Raw genomic sequence first — 20,833 nt, forward strand, 5'->3', positions numbered from 1 at the left:
CCTTCAATAAAGCCAACTGAGAGCAAATTGAGGAAGGTAATAGATGATGCTACAGTAGTGTTCAAGGATGGTATTAAAGGACTCAAACATATCAAGGATACAACTGTGTTAAATGAGAATTCTACAGCCGAGTTTTACAAAGCCTATCCTGTTCCTTATTTAATTTGTGATAAAGTAGCCACTGAGCTAGATCACATGGAGACTGAAGGAATTCTTTCCAAGTGGACTGGAGCTCATGTGCAATGGCAGTGGTCCCTGTAGCCAAGGAGGATGGGTCTGTGATGATTTTAAGGTCGCTGTCAACCCAGTACCCTCTGTTCATGATGATGCCCATGCAAACCTTTCTGGAGGGAAATACTTTAGCAAGATGGAAAAATAGTCCAAAATGTTTCTCACCATAAACATTCACAAGGGGCTTTATCACTATAATAGGCTTATTTTTGGAGTAGCATCCGCACTGCACTCTGGCAGAAAGTGCTGCAAGGCTGCCCAGGCAGTGTTAACAGGATGACATTATTGTTTCTGGTGAGGACGACAAGGGACATCTCTAACATTTCATGACAGAGTTAAAAATATTAGAAGACTATAGAGTCAGAACACAACACACAAGTGTGAATTCTTTAAACCAAGCTTCACATAGTGTGGTCACACTATTGGCGCACAAGGATTACAAAAGTGTGTTGATGAGGTGCAATCAGTGTTGGATGCCCCAAGGCCAAAAGACCTGTCACAGTTGTTGTCCTTTTTAGGATTTGTCAATTACTGTAACAGATTCTTGCCAAACTTGGCTACCGTACTCTACTTCTTGAACTTATTACTACAAATCATAAAGAAACTGAAATGGACAAGCAATCTGAAGTGGCTTTTCAAACGGCAAAGAAAATCATGACATCAGACACTGGACATGCACATTATGATCCGCATTGTCCAGTGTACCTTGCCTGTGACACCTCGCTTTATGATACAGCTGCAGTCATGTCACATGTGATGAGTGATGGAAGTGAATGCCCCAAAACCTTTGCAATATGTTTTCTTGCAGCTGCAGAGAAAAATTACACACAGATTGACAGAGAAGTATTGTATCTGGTTTGGGGTGAAAGAAGTATCAACTAGTGTCCAACTTCACTCCACAGAAGGGTACTCCATTTACAGCAGCAGCATGAACGCAGAGATGGGCTCTGTTTCTGGGAAGTCACAATTGCACGATCGAATTCAAGAGATCGACTAATTGTGGAAATTCTGATGGATTGTCCTGTTTACGCTTAGAAAAGGAAATAACTGAAAAATTTACAAAACAGGACGCTCCTCTTGACATATCCTCCATAATGCAAATTGAAAGTTTTCATATTATGGCAGAGAGGATCCAAAGGAAAACAAAAAAAAAAGACCCCACACTGTATTAGGTCTACCTGGCAACACGAAACAGCTGAATGTGCAGCAGAAATTCCAGTTTTTATCAGCGCTGGGATAAACTTGCCCAGGATAACAGAGGTTGCTTTACGTGGGATTGAGAGTTGCTGTACCACTCAAACAGAACTGAAGTATTAGAGCAGCTACATGCCAGTCATCTATGCTGTGCGTGATGAACATGAAAGTGATGGTTCAATGCTTTGCCTGGTGGCCTGGGACAGATCAGCAGATCAAGCAGCTTGCCATGTGCTGTTTGGGATGCCAACACGTCCAGAAGATGCCAAGAATAGCACCTCTCCATCCCTAGGAATGGCCTGCACTGCACTGGCAGAGGAATCTTGTGGATTTTGCCAAATGATTTGATATGCACAAATTTCTTGGTAGTGGTGGATGCATCTGCAAAGTAGTGTTACCACCTCAAAAGCCTGTAATATAGCTTTGCACAGTGCTGATGTTTTGAAAAGACTCTTCTCAAGGACTGGAGTTCCAGAATACTTAGTCAGTGACAATGGACCACAGTTTGTTGCGGAACAGGTTCAGTCATTCCTGAAATGAAATGGAATAAGTCTTTGTGGAAGGGTTTGTCCAGAGTCTAAAGAATGAACTGTGAGAAAGGTCAACAGAATAAACTACACTGACACCAGATCTGAAGCTCGCCAATTTCCTTGTTGCATAATGCAATGCAACAACATCTCACTGGCTGTGTTGTTCCTGGGTTGTCCATTGTGCTCATGTTTGGATCTCCTCAAACCCAAACTCAGGAGTATGGAGGACAAACAGCTGAGACAAATTGAGGACTGCTCAAACAAGTTAGTTCAACGTTTCACACCTGGACAAGCTGTCCTGGTGAGGGACTAAAGTGGTAATCAAAAATGGGTACCTGGAAAGATTAAGGACAGAAATGGAAGACTCTCCTACACAGTGAAGATTGTATCTGATGTCTTCTGGAGATGACGCAACAATCATTTCAGGAGAGCAGAGTCAATTGTTAGAGAAGAAAGGTGGCGAGAGCTGTCAGAAGCACTTTCTGCAGTCTCAGAGTCAACTCCTACAACCACCATGAAGGTGGCCTCAGGAGCAGAGATTGTTTCACAGCCACAACTCTCACCTGCTAAACAGTGTGATCCTCCTCATCAGGAAAGACGTTATCCCACAAGAATAAGAAAGGCTCCTCAGCAATTAATCACTATGAACATTGCATTACATATTTGAGTTGAGAAGCATTCTAAATTGAGTTAAAGTTTATAGCTAAACAGGAAGGTGTGCATTGTATTTAATATTTCAGTAATTTTTGAGTAATATTGTTAATATAATTTTGATAATTAATTCTTTGTACACTAATTCATTATGGGTTATAATTAAGAAAGCATCAATATAATACGTCATTACACCACCACATCACCTTTGTGCGGCTCACTAAGTACAATTAAATATACTGTACACAGGTTATCCTCAGCTCCCTTGTTTCTCTTTCAATTAGTTTTATGCTTTGGAGTTACAAAACATAACATGCAGCCCTCTCAAAGACTCCATGTCCATCCTATAAAGTGGTGAACCAGAACTGCACACAGTACTCCATATATGGCCCACATAAAAATTCATGTACTGCAACATGATTCCCCAACTTCTGTACTCAGCAGATGAAGGCAAGCATGCTGAATTCCTTCTTTAGCATCATATCCACTTGTGTAGTCATGGGTTAAACTTTTTACGCTCTGTGCTTCAAAGAGAGAAGATGACTTCCCATGTCAAAACATGAAGCAATTTGACAACTGCGCAGGCTAACTTTCAGCAGAAATAAGTGATGCCATTGGATATTTAGCATCACAAAGCCCTGTGCACACCCTTGCATTGTAGAACCTCCATCAATGAGCCTCAAGCCTTCTGTCAACCATGCAAGGGGTAGCTGGAGCTGGCATGCGCATGTCGCTACGGTCAAATTCTCTGTATTGATTTGCTCAGTGCAAGTTTATTCATTAGCTGCATCTCAATTACCTTCAGGGACCTGCTAAAAAATAGTCGTTTCGCTTCAGGGAGACGCTTGCTGAAGGCAGGATAAAATCTGCCATTTTTAATGCTGTTCTTGCTGATTACAAATCCATCCTTAATCCATCCTCTGTTCAAGTCAAGACTCTGTGTAAATAAAAAAAAATGCCTACCCCATACATTTCCTTTAAACTTTCACTCCTCCCCGCCCCCACCCTGCCCACAGTAAATGCATGCCTTTCGAGTATTAGACATTCTGATCCTGGGGGAAAATATCAGCTGTGTACTCTGTCTATGCCACTCCTAATTTTATAAATTTCTATCAGATTCCCCACGGCCTCTGCTGCTCCTCACATGGTACATACTCAAGTTACTGGCTTAAGATTTCACACAGTCATTCATTTCAAATTCTTATTAGAATCCATGGAAATAAAAAGTCAGATACAAAGGTCAGGAACTAAAATGCTGATAGGGATTTGTAAAAATGCATTTTAGGTTGGCTGGCCTGTTATTTCTCCTGCCAATGTGAAGCTGAAGTGAAAAGGACAGAGGCATCTCAGGAGAAATTAGATAAACACTGAGGGAGAAAGGAGGAGAAGTCTATATCAATGTAATGTCTTGCTTATTTGTCATCCTTTATCTGAAAATTCCGTTGCTGCAAGTTATTCTATGTTTCAACGTTCACCAATCATTCTCCCTCCTTTACATGTGACATGCAAAATATTAAAAGCATTAATCTGGACAAATACACTCAGTTGCCACTTTGTTAGGTACACCTGTATGCCTGCTCATTAATGTAACTATCTAATCTGCTAATCATATGCTAGCAATTCAATGCATAAAAGCATGAAGACATGGTCAAGAGGTTCAGTTGTTGTTCAGACCAAACAACAGAATGGGGAGGAGATATGATCTAAGCTTTGACTGTGGAATGATTGTTGGTGCCAGATGGGGCAGTTTGATTATCTCTGAAACTGCTGAACTCCTGGGATTTTCATGCACAGCAGTGTCTAGAGTTTACAGAGAATGGCACAACAAACAAAAATACATCCGGTAAGCCCCAGTTCTATGGGTGAAAATGCCTTGAGAGAGGTCAGAGGAGAATGGCAAGACTGGTCCAAGCTGACAGGAAGGTGACAGTAACTTGGATAACTCCATGTTACAACAATGTTGTGCAGAACACAGAATACATTGAATTTTGAAGTGGATGGGCTAAGGCAGCAGAAGATCATGAACATACTATCAATGTCACTTTATAAAGTGGCCACTGAGTTAGTGTGCATATCCACAAATATTATCATAAGCCATGCTTGTTGTTCCAGTTGATAGATTGGGCGGGGAAAGAGCTAATGCATAACGCAGGGCTGACAAAAGTCGGGTTAACACTTCAAAAAGTGAAATGTAACCCCAGGTCTTTCCAAAATCACTCCACACCTCTACCCTTCCAGTAGAATTCTTCCCACCCAAACTCTAGCCCACACTTTCTCCTGAAACCCTCCTATTGACCATGAGCCTTATGCTTTCAAAGTGATCTCCTTTTCACTTGGTGGACTAACTTTCTGTGACATGACTCAAGGCTTAATGACCATCTTTTATTTTTTTTAAATTTAAAGATGAAGCTTGAATAGGCCCTTCTTGCTCTTCAGGCCACAGCTACCACCGACTTAACCCTAGTCTAATCATGGGACGACTTACAATGACCAGTTAATCTACTAACTGGTACAATCATAAAAAGAGAAAATCTGCAGATGCTGGAAATCCAAGCAACACACACAAAATGCTGGAGGAACTCAGCAGGCAGGTCCTGATGAAGGGACTCGGCTGGAAACTCTTTTCCATAGATGCTCCCTGGCCTGCTGAGTTCCTCCAACATCGTGAAGGTGTACAGCTTAGTAAGTTGTGGGCATACTATGTTGACAGCGGAAGTGTGACAACACTTGCAGGCTGTCCCAACACATCCTCAGACGGGGTTGGCTATTGGTGCAAAATAACTCATTTCACTGTACAGAACGAGGGGTGATTGATAAGTTTGTGGCCTAAGGTAGAAGGAATCAATTTTAGAAAACCTAGCACATTTATTTTTCAACATTGTCCCCTCCTACATTTACACATTTAGTCCCGCGGTTGTGGAGCATACGGATCCCATTTTTGTAGAAGTGGTCCACAGCAGGGGTGATTGATAAGTTTGTGGCCTAAGGTAGAAGGAGATGAGTTATTAACTTCAAATTTTCTGCATTATCACTGAAAGAGTTGAACTGCATGTGCATGTAACAAGAGTGTCTTGGACCTCCAGGTGGTCCACAGCAGGGGTGATTGATAAGTTCATGACCTAAGATAGAAGGAGATGAGCTATACGGCTCTTGTTACATGCACGTGCAGTTCAACTCTTTGAGTGAAAATGCAGAAAGTTTGAAGTTAATAACTCATCTCCTTCAACCATAAGCCACAAATTTATCAATCACCCCATGCTGTGGACCACTTCTGGAGGTCCAAGATGCCAACTTCTACAAAGAAGGGATCCGTATGCTCCACGACTGCTGGACTAAGTGTGTAAATGTAGGAAAAGTAAATGCGCTAGGTTTTCTAAAATTGACTGCTTCTACCTTAGGCCACGAACTTATCAATCACTCCTCGTATGTTTCAATGTACACTTGGCAAATGCAGCTCTTTCTTCTACAATGCATTAGTTTGAAGTACTTGCAAAGTAACCTAATGACTTGCCATTAACTATTGCGCTTTCAAAGATGTCATCCTTTTGACACCCAAACAAGCATAATGCAGGAAACACAATTGCAGACTCGGGAAGAAGAAAATGGGAGATGATCCTTCTTCTCCGGATAACATTTATCTGGACTGAGTATGCCTGCAATAGAATCAGCATTTAGAAGTTGAGTTCATTTAGCACAAATTAATACAGTACAATGCATACTGAATGCATGCAATAAGTGAGACCCAGGCGAGCCTGTATGTAAGAGTTAAGAAAGCTTGTTCCTTTAATATTTGACTCTGGTAAAACTGCATTTGGAAGATAGTGTAAATTCTAATCTTCCTACCAAAGGTGTGTGTTTTCTCCAGGTGCTCCAGTTTCCTCCCACAGTCCAAAGATGGACCAGTTAGTAGGATCATTGGTCACTATAAATTGTCCTGCGATTAGGGTAGGGTTAAATCATGGTCTGCTGAGAGGCACACCTCAAAGAGCTGGAAGAGTCTATTCCACGTTATCCCTCAATAAATAAGTAAAGATAGACTTGCGATCAGAGTAGTGCAGTGAAGATTCAGCAGATTGATTCCAAAGATGGTTGGTTTATTATATGAGGGAAGTTTAAACAGACTGCGCTTGTATATTTTTGAGTTTAGATGAACAAGAGTTGTTCTCATTGACAAGGGCAAAATTATTATGGAGTGTCGATGGACAGAGCTCCTCTAGCTGGTCTGTCCTGTGGATCACGAGGACAATCAGTATAAGGTAGCAGACATCCGAATGCTGACCTCAGAGGAATGTCTTCGCTCAGAAGCTTGGAAGAATGTGGAAATCACTACTCCATGGAGTAGTTAAGGGGGGGGAAACAATGGAGAATTACTTGAAAGAAGGCTGAATATGCTGAAGACAAGGAATAGAGTAGGGAGCTAATGAAGTCTGATAAGAAAGTGACGAAAGAAAATGAAGGAAATACATGATCTGCCTTCATTTCCAGAAATCTCTGGGACATTCTGTCTGAAAATATATAAGTCAAGAAAAATGCCCAAAACATCATCTTCTACATAAAAAAGCCCATGCCTCTACTGTAATTAGCTCACTGCATTCAAAGGGTTAACTAAATTTCACTTTATAGAATGCCGGAGATATTAATTTAAGTGAATAGTTTAGCTCCAGTGGACTTATCAGCTTTTTTAAAACAATCTTCAGTTGCTTAATGACAAGTTCCAAAAATTATGTTCTATTTCTCATGCTCATTGGCATATCAATGATGTGCTTTTCCACTTTATCAACCAAGTGGTCCCACACTCTCTACACATAGAGCATAAATCTCCCTCTATGTCTTAATGGTGGTATAAGAATCTCTCTGCATAACCTCTGTAAAATATTTTTTTATTGAGCACCCATATTGCTGATGGCTCCTCTGTGCAGTGGTTAGTGTTGAGTTATGAGCAATTTCATGCCAATAGTTTGCAGCCTTTGGGAGCGTAAGACCTTACAAAATGGTAGCAATATTAGACATTAAGACATTGAAGGAGCCCACTGTGTCAGCAAGCAGGCACTTCTACGTTACTATGTTTGAATACCTATATAATTAAATAATTTCTATTAAAAATAAACCTAATGTGTTTGAAATTTATCCATGAGTATAAAATACGGAAAGAGAGACCATCAAATCAGCACCTCATTGATTTAGACAACAGTTAGTGTTCCCTTAACACTGCTAATTCCCTTAATTATAGACCAGAAGGGAAGTTATTGATAGCAAAACAAGGAAAACCAATCAAAGCACATCAATCTGTATGAAGCATAGAGTCATACACTCAAAGAACACTACAGCACAGAAATAGGACCTTCAGCCCACCTGGTCTATACTTAACCATTCATCTGGCTCATTCTATCAACTTGAACATGAATCATAGCACTCCATACACCTCCAACATGTACCTATTCAAATTTCTCTTAAATGTTGAGTCAACCCCGTATCCACCACTTGTGCTGGCAACTCGTTCCACACTCTCACCACCCTCTGAGTGACGAAGTTCTCCCTGATATTCCCCTTAAACATTTCATATTTCATCCTTAACCTCTAGTGAGAGTCTCAGCCAGCCTTAGTGGAAAAAAAATCTGCTTGTGTTTACCATATCTATACTCCTCATAATTTTGTATACCTCTATCAAATCTCCCTCAGACTTATATGTTCTAGGAAGTAAAGTCCTAACCTATTCAACCTTTCTCGATAACTCAGGCACTTAAGACCTGGAAAAATCCTTGTTAATTTTCTCTGTACTCTTTCAATCTTATTTGTAGTTTTCCTGTAGGTAGATGACCAAAGACAAAATCCCAACTCCTGTATTGAAAATATTGATTTATGAAGGCCAACGTGCCAAAAGCTTTCTCTCTATCTGTGACACCACTTTCACCTGTATTCCATCTGCTCTATCACACTCCTCAGTGTTCTACTGCTCACCATGTAAGACCTACCCTGGCTTTCATCCCAAAGTGCAACACCTCATACTTGTTTTGTATCAAATTCCATCTGCCATTTTTCAGTCCATTCCATTCCATTATTCCACCTGGTCCTGATCCTGTTTCAAGCTTTGGTAGTCTTCCTCGTTGTCCACTAATCTTGGTGACATCCGTAAAGTACTGATCCAGTTTACCACATTATCATCCAGATTATTGATATAGATAACAATCAATAATGGATCCTGCACCAGTCCCTGTGGCACACCACTAGTTCCAGGCCTCCAGTAAGAGAGGCAACCATCTGCTACCACTCACTGGTTTCTCCTGTGATGTCAATGTCTAATCCAATTTCCTATCTCATCTTGAATGCTAAGCAGCTGAACCTTCTTGACCAAACTCTCATGTGTGAACTTGTCAATGGCCTTGTGTTGCCTTAATCAACTTTAATAGTAACTTCCTCAAAAAGTTCTATAAGATTTGTTAGACACAACCTACCACGCATAAAGCCATGCTGACCATCCCTAACCAGTTTCTGCTATCCAAGTACTTAGATATCTGGTCCCTTAGAATATTTTTCATTAGCTTTCCACTTACCGATGTCAGACTCACTAGCCAATAATTTTTTGGCTTATATTTACAGTCTTTCTTAAACAATGGAACAACATTAGCTATCCTCCAAAACCTTCAGTTTCTAGCATGTGGCTAAGGATGTTTTAAATATCTCTGCTAGAGTCCCTGCAATTTCTGCAATTGCCTCCCACAGAATCCAAGGGAATACCTTGTGAGGGCCAGAGGATTTGTCCACCCTAGTTTGCCTCAAGAGAGCAAACACCTACCCTTCTGTAATCTGTACAGGGTCTGTGACCTTGCGCCTCACTTCCTTAGACTCTGTGTCTGTATCCTGAGTAAACGCAGATGCAATATAATCCATTTAAGATCTTCTCCCATCTCTTTCAGCTCCACACATAGATTACCACTCTGATCTTCCAGAGGACTAATTTTGTCCTTTGATATTCTTTTGTTTTTAATATATCTGTAGAAGCCTTCAGGAGTCCCCTTCATCTTGTCTACTAGAGCAATGTCATGGCTTCTTTTAGCCCTCCTGATTTCCTCCTTCAGTGTTCTCTTGCATTTCTTATACTCCTCAAGTACCTTATTTGTTTCTACCTGTCTATACCTGCTATGCACCTTCTTCCTTCCCTTAACCAGGGCCGCAATATCTTTTGAAAATCTAGGCTCCTTAAACCTGTTGACCATGCCGTTTATTCTGACAGAAACATACAAACTTTTTACTCTCAAAGTTTCACTTTTAAAAGCCTTCCACATACCAAGCAGCCCTTTACCAGAAAATATCCCAAACCCCACTTGTCAGATCCTTTCTGATACCATCAAAATTGGCCTTTCTCCAATTTAGAATCTCAACCCAAGTTCAAGACCTCTCCATTTCCATAATTAATTTGAAGGTAATGACATTATGTTCACTAAATCCACCTAAAAAAAAGGTGGATTTACAATCTGGTAAATCTTTTAAAATTTAAAAGGTGGGTTCAAAAGCACATAATCTGCAGTCCTTCTGGCCAGTTCTAAAAGTTATTAAAAACACAAAATGCTGTCTGGCCTGCTGAGTTCTGCCAGCATTTTGTGTTTTTATTTATTTCCAGCATCTGCAGATTCACTTGTGTTGCCTCTAAAAGTTATTACCTTGGTTTATTAGGCAGTTTTTTTCCCCCCATGTCGTTCTTGGTGAAGGTAGTTATTCAAAGTCCAGTCCTGAGCCATTGTGGCTCTTCAGGCTGGTGCATGAAGTGACTGAGGGTATGAGACTCCCCCCCCCCCCCCCCCGGATAGGACATCAGTCTATCGCAAGGTTAATTCCCAGCATTTGCCGGTACCCATTTTCCAGCTGGGTAGACTGGGGCATTGTGTGGTTAAGTGCCTTCCTCAAGGACACATACGCTGCCTCGGCCGGACTCAAACTCACGACCTTCAGGTCGCTAGCCGAACACCCTAACCACTTGGTTACAGTAGTTGGTTACAGCGTCACAGTAGTTATTGCACAGTATCAAATTGGTGATTAGTGTGGATTTCTCAGCACCAGCTTTTAGCTTTATTCTGAGGGTGGAGGTGAATTTGTACATGATTCTTAATATACAGTCAAATAGCAAGGCCAAGCCATGGCAGTCCTCTTGATTAAAGTGATAATTGTCAGGTGAGTCAAATATGTTCCCAATTTCAGTGCTCCATCAATGGGGTCAACAGAATGCCTGACAAAAGTGCTCCTGATAATAATGGTGAAGGAAACAAAAATTTGTATAATCCCATTAATAACTAACGTAGGACAGGATGGCCCTGGGGACAGAGAAGGAAGAATTGAAAATATTTCAACCATGAACCCAAAACAACTATATAAATATAACTGGTAATAAATATGATTGGAAAAGCACATTCCAGGCCTCAGGATACAGCTGACTATTTGCAGGATACCTCTTCTTTTTCAAACTTGTCATAGATAAATTATTCAGAAAGAACATTGCATCAATATGGCTTAATTTTAAAAGGAGATATTATGTACAATTTGTATTACAGGCAGATTTTGTATACTGACACGGTTAAGCATGAGGTTTTATGGCAAATGGACATTTTGTGGGAATGCAGGATTTGATTCACTGGAAGAATTCAAGGATTCTGCCAGAGAAGAAAGTGGGTCCACTTTTGGGATTTTCAGCTAAGGCTAATTTTTAGTTTCTGGCCTTAAGCTGAATTGCTCTGATAGCTTAAATATCCCTTTGTTTATCCTTTCTCGATTATGGATGATTTTTTACCATAATTTCTGATTAACCAGTGGGGAGCCAATTGTATGTGGGTATGAGTCTCAAAGACCAATATCTGCTAGGTAAGACATTTAAATTAGATTTATCGAATTGAAATTGTAAACCACAAAAAATACCTGGATGGTTCTTCTGATTTTAATTTGTACCTTTGAAACTCCAGGAGCTGCTGTGCAAGTCACTAAATTCTTATGCATCATTGCCCCTGCTTCAAGATACCTTTACTGTTATAATCTAAGTTTTCCGCCTGACACACAGAATTGTTACCTGGTAATGTCAGTCTGGTACACTCATGGTGAGCAGGTTCCAGAATCACTTGTTGGTTTCAAATTAAATTTCTCTACGGTTGCATCACCTCTCTCAATGTCTGCAGCTCACTGCACCCTGCAAGCACAACATTCTCAAAGAAATAAAAGTTCCATAGTTTCAAGTTCAAGTTTAAGGCAAATTTATTATCAAAATACATATTGTATTTGTCACTATATACTACCTTAAGATTCATTCTCTTGCAGGCATTCACAGTAGATATAAAAAATACAATAGAATCATTGAAAACCTAGACAGAGACAGACAAACAATGCAAAAGAAGTCAGCCTGTGCAAATACAAAAAAGCAATAAAATAATTATTAATATTGAAAACATGAGTTGTAGAGTCCTTGAATGGGAGTCTACAGGTCATGGAATTAGTTCAGTGTTGAGGTGAGTGCAGTTATCCATGTTGGTTCAGGAACTAAATCGCTGTTTGGATCATACGGTAGAATCGCACAATCATACACTATCTCATACTATACATTCATATTCAAAAAATCACTTTGAGTATTGAAAGGGACACATGACAGTGCTTCCTTTTTACATTAATCATCACGGGAAAAAAAAGGACTCTTTGGCTGGAGTTTGATATACTGGAAATAATATGTCACCTGCCGCATGATAATGTGAGAATGACATATACTGCAGCTGTGGGACTGAGGGCAGCACAGAACGGAGATTATTTTAATTCAAGTCGGGAACTCTGAACCATTATTTGTAGGGTGCTCTCTAGTGCATTTCTTTTTTCTTCCTTAATCCTTTAGCTGTTTCTCAAGAACCTGCTTCTCAGATGAACAGAGGACCAGTTGATAATAATGGATTGCTTCTTAATGATGCATTGATTGTATTTTATACCCCTTCATTCTGCATCCATGATCAATGAAAATTTGTTGATTATTATTTCGCAATACTTCTAAATAATGTGTGGCATTTTCCACTACTGTTACGTCCAAAAAGGAATAACAAGAGCATGAGCAAGGTGTCTCTTCTCTGCCATAAGTTTCTCGAGCTCTCTACATTTGGAAGTGAGACTTTATAGGATTTCTTCCTTCCCAGAAATACCAATGTTTCTGTGTGCCCTATGAACCTCTACATGCATATTTGTAACAAAGAATTTAAAGCAGGCCTGCGTTGTAACAGTTTCATTGTTTTGCTTTGAATATCCAGTTAATGAGCAGAGGTGAGACACAATGAATTCTGAAGTCTCTCCCAATCTGCCCCATAAGGGAATGACAACAGCTACACTATGTCTGGAAATTTACTAAACAATCCTGTTCTTTGGATTTTGTATGGATCAAGATTGGGATACGACAGGTAGCTGATGTGTTCACTAATTGCCCATGCAATGACAGAACTGGACTATAAATACACGGACTGTATAAAAAGAACTCTTGAGAAAACCTCACTTGAAGCCAACAACCTGATCTTATATAACAAATATAAGATTTGCTCAAATATAACAATTAGTGTATAATTTAATGTCATGAGTAATTAATTTTTAAAAAGTGACCAATGTTGCCCCTGTTTCCTGCAGGGACGTCGGTGATGCAGGTGACTGCTTCAGATGCAGACGATCCAACATATGGAAGCAGTGCAAGGTTGTTATACAGTCTAGTGAAGGACCAGGACCAATTCACAGTGGATCTCAAGACCGGTAGGTAGGAGTTGCACCTTGTCCTGAATACAGTTCTTGCTATAGGAAAGAAATAGCAGGCTCTAATGGATTTTCCACATTGTCATGATTTCTTAGATACGGATATTTATTGTCTCTGGGTCTCAAATTTATCAGAATATTTCCATAATGACAGAATATCCTTACATTAAAATGTATTGTCCATCCCTCTGTCGACACCTATCATCTTCTCTCAATTTTGTGATTCTTAAATGTCCTTATTCTTCACCTTTCCCTTTTCACAACCGCTCTTGTTTCTTGATCTCTGTGCATTTTGCCTTGTTCTCCAATGTTTTTCTTTGTGGCTCCACATCTCTCTTCCTTCAGTCAATTTCCTTTCCTCTTCTGTGTCTCACACATTCTTTCTTCTCTTTACATTCCCCTTTTGTGTTTCACTCCCTCATTCTATCTCTTTTTTGCTTCCTTGGTTTTCATTCCATCACATTTATTTCTTCTCTCGCTTCTCTTGCCGTCCTTTAGTTACTCATTTCCCGTGACCTTCCATTCATGTCATACAGTCCATTATTAGGACCTGGAATATTGGAATAATACAGGCAAAAGGATCATCCTCTTTTATAAAAGTACTGATCAACCTATTTCTTTCCATCAATGGAGAGCATGACCTCATTAGTCTATAATCAACAATTGAAATTATTCAAACTGATTGATTTTTGGCACTGAGTTTTAAATGCTCCTCCTAAATGATATTTGACATGCCATTTGCTATTTCAACTGAGAAGTCATCTTATTTATCAATGCTCTGGGAAAGTGTACAGTTGCACTAACATGTGGTGAAATCATAACACAACTTTTTAAAGACAGGCAGTCAGGATTATAAGCAACACACAAAGTGTTGGAGGAGCTCAGTAAATCAGACAGCACCAGTGGAGGGGAATGAAAAGTCAATATTTCTGAGTCCAGATGAAGGATCTTGACCCAAAATGTCATCAGTCCATTTCTCCTGCATAGATACTGCTTGACTTGCTGAATTCTTCCAGAGTTTGCGTGTTACTCCAGAATCCACATTCCGCACTCTCTTCTGTCTCCAGGCAGGATTATTACCCTGGAGCACTGGGTGTTATCTCATGTTTCCATATGTTAACCATACTTTGATAAGTAGTTGATAAATAGTTCCTGTTTCACTCTTGTTTTTCCTGAGATGCATAAAATACTTTTTCCATTGAAAATAAAATGTTGGAAATACTCAGCAAGACAAACAGTAGCTGTACGAGTAGATGTACAGAAGATGTTGCAGGTGGTCTCCTAGAAATTAGTTAAAGAAAGATTTAAATAAAATATAACTTTAAATTGCAGAAAAAGTGGGAAGAAGGGATTGGACAAAGGGAAAACCTGTGATAGGCTGTGTCCAAGTTTAATGAAGCAATTAGTGTTGATTATACTTTTGTGTCTATCTGTCCAGCTGGAGAAAGAGAACCTGAACCAATGCCTTGTTTCAGTCTATCCATGCTAGGTGTTGTTCGGAGAGCTGGAGGGGTTTTTGTATGGAATGCTTCAGATCTCAGGGAGACCTAATGTGGCAGCTTCATTGGTGAAGCACTATCACTGAACAGCTCATCCAAGTTCAGTTGTAGATCAGGAGGTCGATTATCTACCTTGGCTTCAGAACATGCTGGTCTGAGATTTCTGACAGCTGGCTCCAGTCAGGTTAACTTAGTGAGCCAGCATTTGGGAGAAGTAGGCACATAAGCAATCAAACATTGGCTCTTGTCTCTATGGCATTGGCAGCAGGTCCACACAGAGGTCAAATAATCAAGTATTAATTAAATGCAGCAGTTGTAATTTAATGGTTTATTCATAAAAATACACTTCAATGTGTTCAAGTCACCAACAAGAGAAAATCTGCAGATGCCGGAAATCCAAGCAACACAGACAAAATGCTGGAGGAACTCAGCAGGGCAGGCAGCATCTATGGAAAAAAGTACAGTTGACTTTTCGGGCCGAGACCCTTTGGTAGGACTGGAGAAAAAAAAGATGAGGAGTAGATTTAAAAAGTGGGGGAGTGGAGAGTGAAACACAAGGTGATGGGTGAAACTGGGGGTGGAAGGGATAAAGTAAAGAGCTGTAAAGTTGATTGGTGAAAGGGATACAGGGCTGGAGAAGAGGGAGTCTGATAGGAGAGGACAGAAGGCCATGGAAGAAAGAAAAGGTGGGGAGGAGCACCAAAGGGAGGCAATGGGCAGGCAAGAAGATAGGATAAGGGAGGGAAAAGGGGATTGGCAATGGTAAAGGAGAAGGGGTAGATATTACTGGAAATTGAGAAATTGAAGTTCTTGCCATCAGGGTGGAAGCTACCCAGATGGAATATAAGGTGTTGTTCCTCCAACCTGAGTGTGGCCTCAATGCAACAGTAGAGGAAGCCATGGACTAACATATCGAAATGAAATGAGAAGTGGTATTAAAATGGGTGGCCACTGGGAGATCCTGCATCTTCTGGCAGATAAAGTTTAGGTGCTCAATGTAACGGTCTCCCAATTTACATTGGGTCTCACCGATATACATGCACATCTGTTCTTACCCCATCCTACCAGGGGAAGGGTTCCTCTTGTCCTCACTTACCACCCCATCAGCCTCCATGTCCAGCATATAATTCTCTGTAACTTCCACCACCTCCAATGGGATTCCATCATCAAACACATCTTTCCCTCCCCCTCACCCCCACTTTCTGCTTTCTGCAGGGATCGCTCCATATGCGACTCCCTTGTCTATTCATTCCTTCCCATTGACCTCTGATGCACCATCAATAACTCTCGGAGATGTGAGGTGAGATAAAGGCTTTTATTGGCTGGAAGAAAGAACAAGCAGCAAGTGACCACCACACAACATCCTGGAGACTGAGGCCGGGGCTGTGCCTCAATCGCCTTTATACTGGGGTCTGTGGGAGGAGCCACAGGAGCAGTCAGCAGGGGTCTGTGGGAGGAGCCACAGGAGCAGTCAGCAGGGGTCTGTGGGAGGAGCCACAGGAGCAGTCAGCGGGGGTCTGTGGGAGGAGCCACAGGAGGAGTCAGCAGGGGTCTGTGGGAGGAGCCACAGGAGGAGTCAGCAGGGGTCTGTGGGAGGAGCCACAGGAGCAGTCAGCAGGGGTCAGTGGGAGGAGCCACAGGAGCAGTCAGCAGGGGTCTGTGGGAGGAGTCAGCAGGGGTCTGTGGGAGGAGTCAGCAGGGGGTCTGTGGGAGGAGCCACAGGAGCAGTCAGCGGGGGTCTGTGGGAGGAGCCACAGGAGCAGTCAGCAGGGGTCTGTGGGAGGAGTCAGCAGGGGTCTGTGGGAGGAGCCACAGGAGCAGTCAGCAGGGGTCTGTGGGAGGAGCCACAGGAGCAGTCAGCGGGGGGAGGGGGGGGGGCGTGTCCAGACAGGTATATGTAGTTCCCCACATTCACCCCCCCCCTTTGTTTTAAAAGAAAGTCCCCATGGGGCGAAGTTTTTTACAAGTATATTTACAGGTTATGTCTGTCAGGTGGTCGAATCTGTCGCTGCGATCTACGTAGCACCGGCTGTGATTGCACAGGTGCCGGTGGTGATTGCACCAGAGATGGTGGTTGTGCTGGTTCCGGCCTGACTGGAGGTATCAGCCCACTAGGCGTCAGTGATCCCTCATGCATGTGTGAGGCACCTGGTATATGCGTGTGCGAGGCGCCCAGTATGGGAGTGTCGTGAGGAGTCTGTGTAGGGCTCGGTGTGCGCGGTGTCACCTCGGGTACAGGGTTCATAGTTACCGTGGAGTGTTCGGGGTAGTGGGCTGCTGCTCCTGCGGGCACCAGGTCGCGGACGGAGACTGTGTCCTCCCGCCCATCAGGTAAGACCACGTAGGCATACTGGGGGTTCGCATGTAGTAGATGAACCCTCTCAACCAGCGGGGAGTATTTATTGCTCCGCGCATGTTTCCAGAGCAGCACTGGCCCTGGGGATGTCAGCCAAGCCGGTAGGGTGGTCCCAGTGGCAGACTTCCTGGGAAAAGAGAATAGGCGCTCATGAGGGGTGGCATTGGTGGACGTACATAACAGGGAGCGGATAGAGTGGAGTGCCTCGGGGAGGACCTCCTGCCATCGAGAGACCGGCAACCCCTTTGACTTAAGGGCTAAAAGTGCGGCCTTCCACACTGTGGCATTTTCCCTCTCTGCCTGTCCATTTCCCCGGGGATTATAACTCGTGGTCCGACTAGTAGCAATGCCCCTAGCCAGCAGGTACTGGCGCAGCTCGTCACTCATAAAGGAGGACCCTCTATCACTGTGGATATAGCAGGGATATCCGAACAGTGTGAAGAGCTGGTGCAGGGCTTTTATGATGGACGTGGCAGTGGTGTCGGGGCAGGGGATGGCAAAGGGGAACCGCGAGTACTCGTCGATAATGTTGAAAAAGTAGACATTGCGGTTGGTGGAGGGAAGGGGGCCCTTAAAGTCAACACTCAGTCGCTCAAAGGGGCGGGTGGCCTTGATAAATTGCGCCTTGTCAGAACGGTAGAAGTGCGGTTTGCACTCAGCACAGATTTGGCAGTCCCTGGTCATCGTCCTGATGTCCTCAAAGGAGTAAGGCAGGTTCCGGGCTTTCACGAGATGGTAAAATCGGGTGACCCCCAGGTGGCAAAGATCTGTATAGCTAGTCGAGCTGCGCGCTGGTATACGCTCCCCGGGATAGGGCATCAGGGGGCTCATTGAGCCTTCCAGGCTGGTACAGGATATCATAGTTGTAGGTGGAGAGTTCTATTCTCCACCACAAAATTTTATCATTTTTGATTTTGCCCCGCTGTTGGTTGCTGAACATGAACGCAACTGAGCGCTGGTCGGTCAGCAAAGTGAACCTTTTGCCGGCGAGATAGTGCCTCCAGTGCCTACTAGCTTCCATTATGGCGTGGGCTTCTTTCTCCACCGCGGAGTGCCGAATTTCAGGGCCTTGAAGGGTACGAGAGAAGAATGCTACCGGCCTTCCTGCCTGATTGAGGGTAGCAGCCAGCGCGAAGTCAGAGGCGTCACTCTCTACTTGGAAGGGAATGGTCTCGTCCACCGCATGCATCGTTGCTTTGGCAATGTCCCCTTTAATGCAGCTGAAGGCCGCGCAGGCCTCGGCAGAGAGGGGAAATGTGGTGGACTTGACCAGGGGGCGGGCCTTGTCTGTGTAATGGGGGACCCATTGGGCGTAATAGGAAAAGAAGCCCAGGCACCGTCTGAGGGCTCTGAGGGTGGTGGGAAGAGGGAGTTCTAACAGGGGGTGCATATGGTCGGGATCAGGGCCAATGACCCCGTTCTCCACGACATACCCAAGGATAGTGAGTCGGGTGGTTCCGAACACACACTTGTCCCTATTATAAGTAAGGTTCAGGGCTTTGGCCACTTGGAAAAATCGTTGGAGGTTGGTGTTGTGATCTGGCCAGTCGTGACCACAGATGGTGATGTTATCCAGATAGGGAAACGTGGCCTTCAGTTGGCACTGGTCCACCATCTGGTCCATTTCCCTCTGGAAGACCGAGACACCATTCGTGACACCAAAGGGGACGCGCAGGAAGTGATAGAGCCTGCCGCCCACCTCGAAGGTGGTGTAGGGGCGGTCCTCTGGGCAGATGGGGAGCTGATGATAAGCGGATTTCAGATCTATTGTTGAGTACACCTTGTACTGAGCTATCTGGTTGACCATATCCGCGATGCAGGGTAGGGGGTACACGCCAAGCTGCGTGAACCTATTGATGGTCTGGCTATAGTCCATGACCATCCTATTTTTCTGCCCGGTCTGAACAACAATCACCTGGGCCCTCCAAGGACTTGTGCTTGGCTCAATGATCCCCTCCCTGAGCAGCCGCTGCACCTCCGACTGAATGAAGGCCCTGTCCCCCGCGCTGTACCTCCTGCTTTTAGTCGCCACAGGTTTACAGTCGGGGATCAGGTTGGCGAACAGCGGTGGGGGAGGGATCTTGAGGGTGGAGAGGCTGCAAGTGGTGTCAGTAGCGCAGCTGTCAGCATGGTACTGGGTGGGATGTGTGGGTCGGTGTGTGTGTGTGGTCAGTAGCGGGGTATATGACGAAGTCCCACAAAACTGAGGATTCCTGACAGTGAGTGGTGGGAGGGGTCCATCATATGCCATAGTCACACTTTTGAGGTGGCTCTGGAAGTCCAGCTCCAATAGCACAGGTGCGCACAGTTGAGGCATGACCAGTAGCGCAAAGTTCCAATATTCTGTGCCCTGCACCACCAATGTCGCTACACAACCCACCCGGATGTCTGTGGAATGCGACCCAGAAGCCAAGGTGACCCTCTGGCTTACCGGCCATGTCACGAGTCCGCAGCATTGCACTGTGTCCGGGTCAATAAAACTCTCAGTGCTGCCCGTGTCAAACAGGCAGCTAGTCCTGTGCCACTCCACCAGGATGTCCATCATTGACCTTGCAAGCTGGTGTGGGGCGCTTTGGTCGAGGGTTCCGGAGGCCAGAGTTGAATCGCCGTCTTGGTGCCCGGTAAGCACCTGTGGGTCGGGGGTGGGGCGAGGTGGCGCCGACAAAGATGGTCACCCCCATGTCTCGCACGAGGCAGGCAGGCAAGATGACAGCGACCAAGATGGCGGCCCCCATGCCTCACACGCAGCGCTGCCTGACCCCGTTCGTGGTTCAGACTTACAGACCTTGGCAAAATGGCTCTTCTTTCCGCAGCTGGAGCAGGTAGCTTCTCGGGTCGGGCAGCATTTTTGGGGGTGTTTTTCAAGTCCGCAGAAGTAACACTGCGCGGACTTGCGACTGGCAGCAGCTGTGGTCGGTTTCGGGGAGTTCGTGGACTCGCGACTGGCAGTGGCGGTGGTGGATTCGCTCGCGGGTGGCGGGGTCTGCAGCGTCCACGGAACCAGCAGGGGATCGTGTGGCTGGACAGCATCAGCGTTATGCAGAGCAACCTCCAGCATGTTGGCCAGCTCGATCGTCAAGCGTAAGGTAAGATCGGTGTTTTCCAGCAGCCGTTGGCGCACGTACACTGACCTGATCCCCGTAACGAAGGCGTCTCGTACCAGGAGCTCCACATGCTGTTCCGCCGTCAGTCCCCTGCAGTCGCAGGCCCGCATGAATGTCTGTAGGGCCTAGACAAACTCAGCGCTCGACTCACCGGTCCACTGCCACCGCGTCGCTAAGCGATGTCTTGTGTAGACGGTGTTCACTGGCCGCAGGTACTGTCTTTTGGGGGCGTCCAGTGCCCCTTGGTAGGTCGGCAGGTCCCTGATAAGGGAGAATACCCTCGGACTGAGTCTGGAAAGGAGGATTTTGTGCATTGTGGCAGGCTCAGTCACGGGAATCACTTGCAAGTATGATTGGAAGCATGCAAGCCAGAGTTCAAAGGCAATAGCTGCTTCTGGAGCTTGAGGGTCCAAGTCTAATTTTTCCAGACGTAAAATACTCTCCATGTTTTAAAACTTCCAGCCAATAAAATTGATGCACCATCAATAACTCTCGGAGACGTGAGGCGAGATATAGGCT

The 20,833-nt window shown here is 44.1% G+C and overlaps 1 protein-coding gene across 1 annotated transcript in view; it reads left to right on the forward strand.

Moving 5' to 3' along the window:
• The window catches only part of LOC140735884 (cadherin-22-like), a 1,045,938-nt gene that overhangs the window by 524,328 nt on the left and 500,777 nt on the right, over positions 1 to 20,833 (forward strand). Inside the window, exon 4 of the mRNA XM_073061457.1 lies at positions 13,236 to 13,355. Coding sequence (XP_072917558.1) covers positions 13,236 to 13,355 — 120 coding nt within the window. The remainder of the gene's footprint in view (positions 1 to 13,235; positions 13,356 to 20,833) is intronic.

This window comes from Hemitrygon akajei, chromosome 11 (assembly GCF_048418815.1).
Source record: "Hemitrygon akajei chromosome 11, sHemAka1.3, whole genome shotgun sequence".
NCBI classification, from domain to species: Eukaryota; Metazoa; Chordata; class Chondrichthyes; order Myliobatiformes; family Dasyatidae; genus Hemitrygon; species Hemitrygon akajei.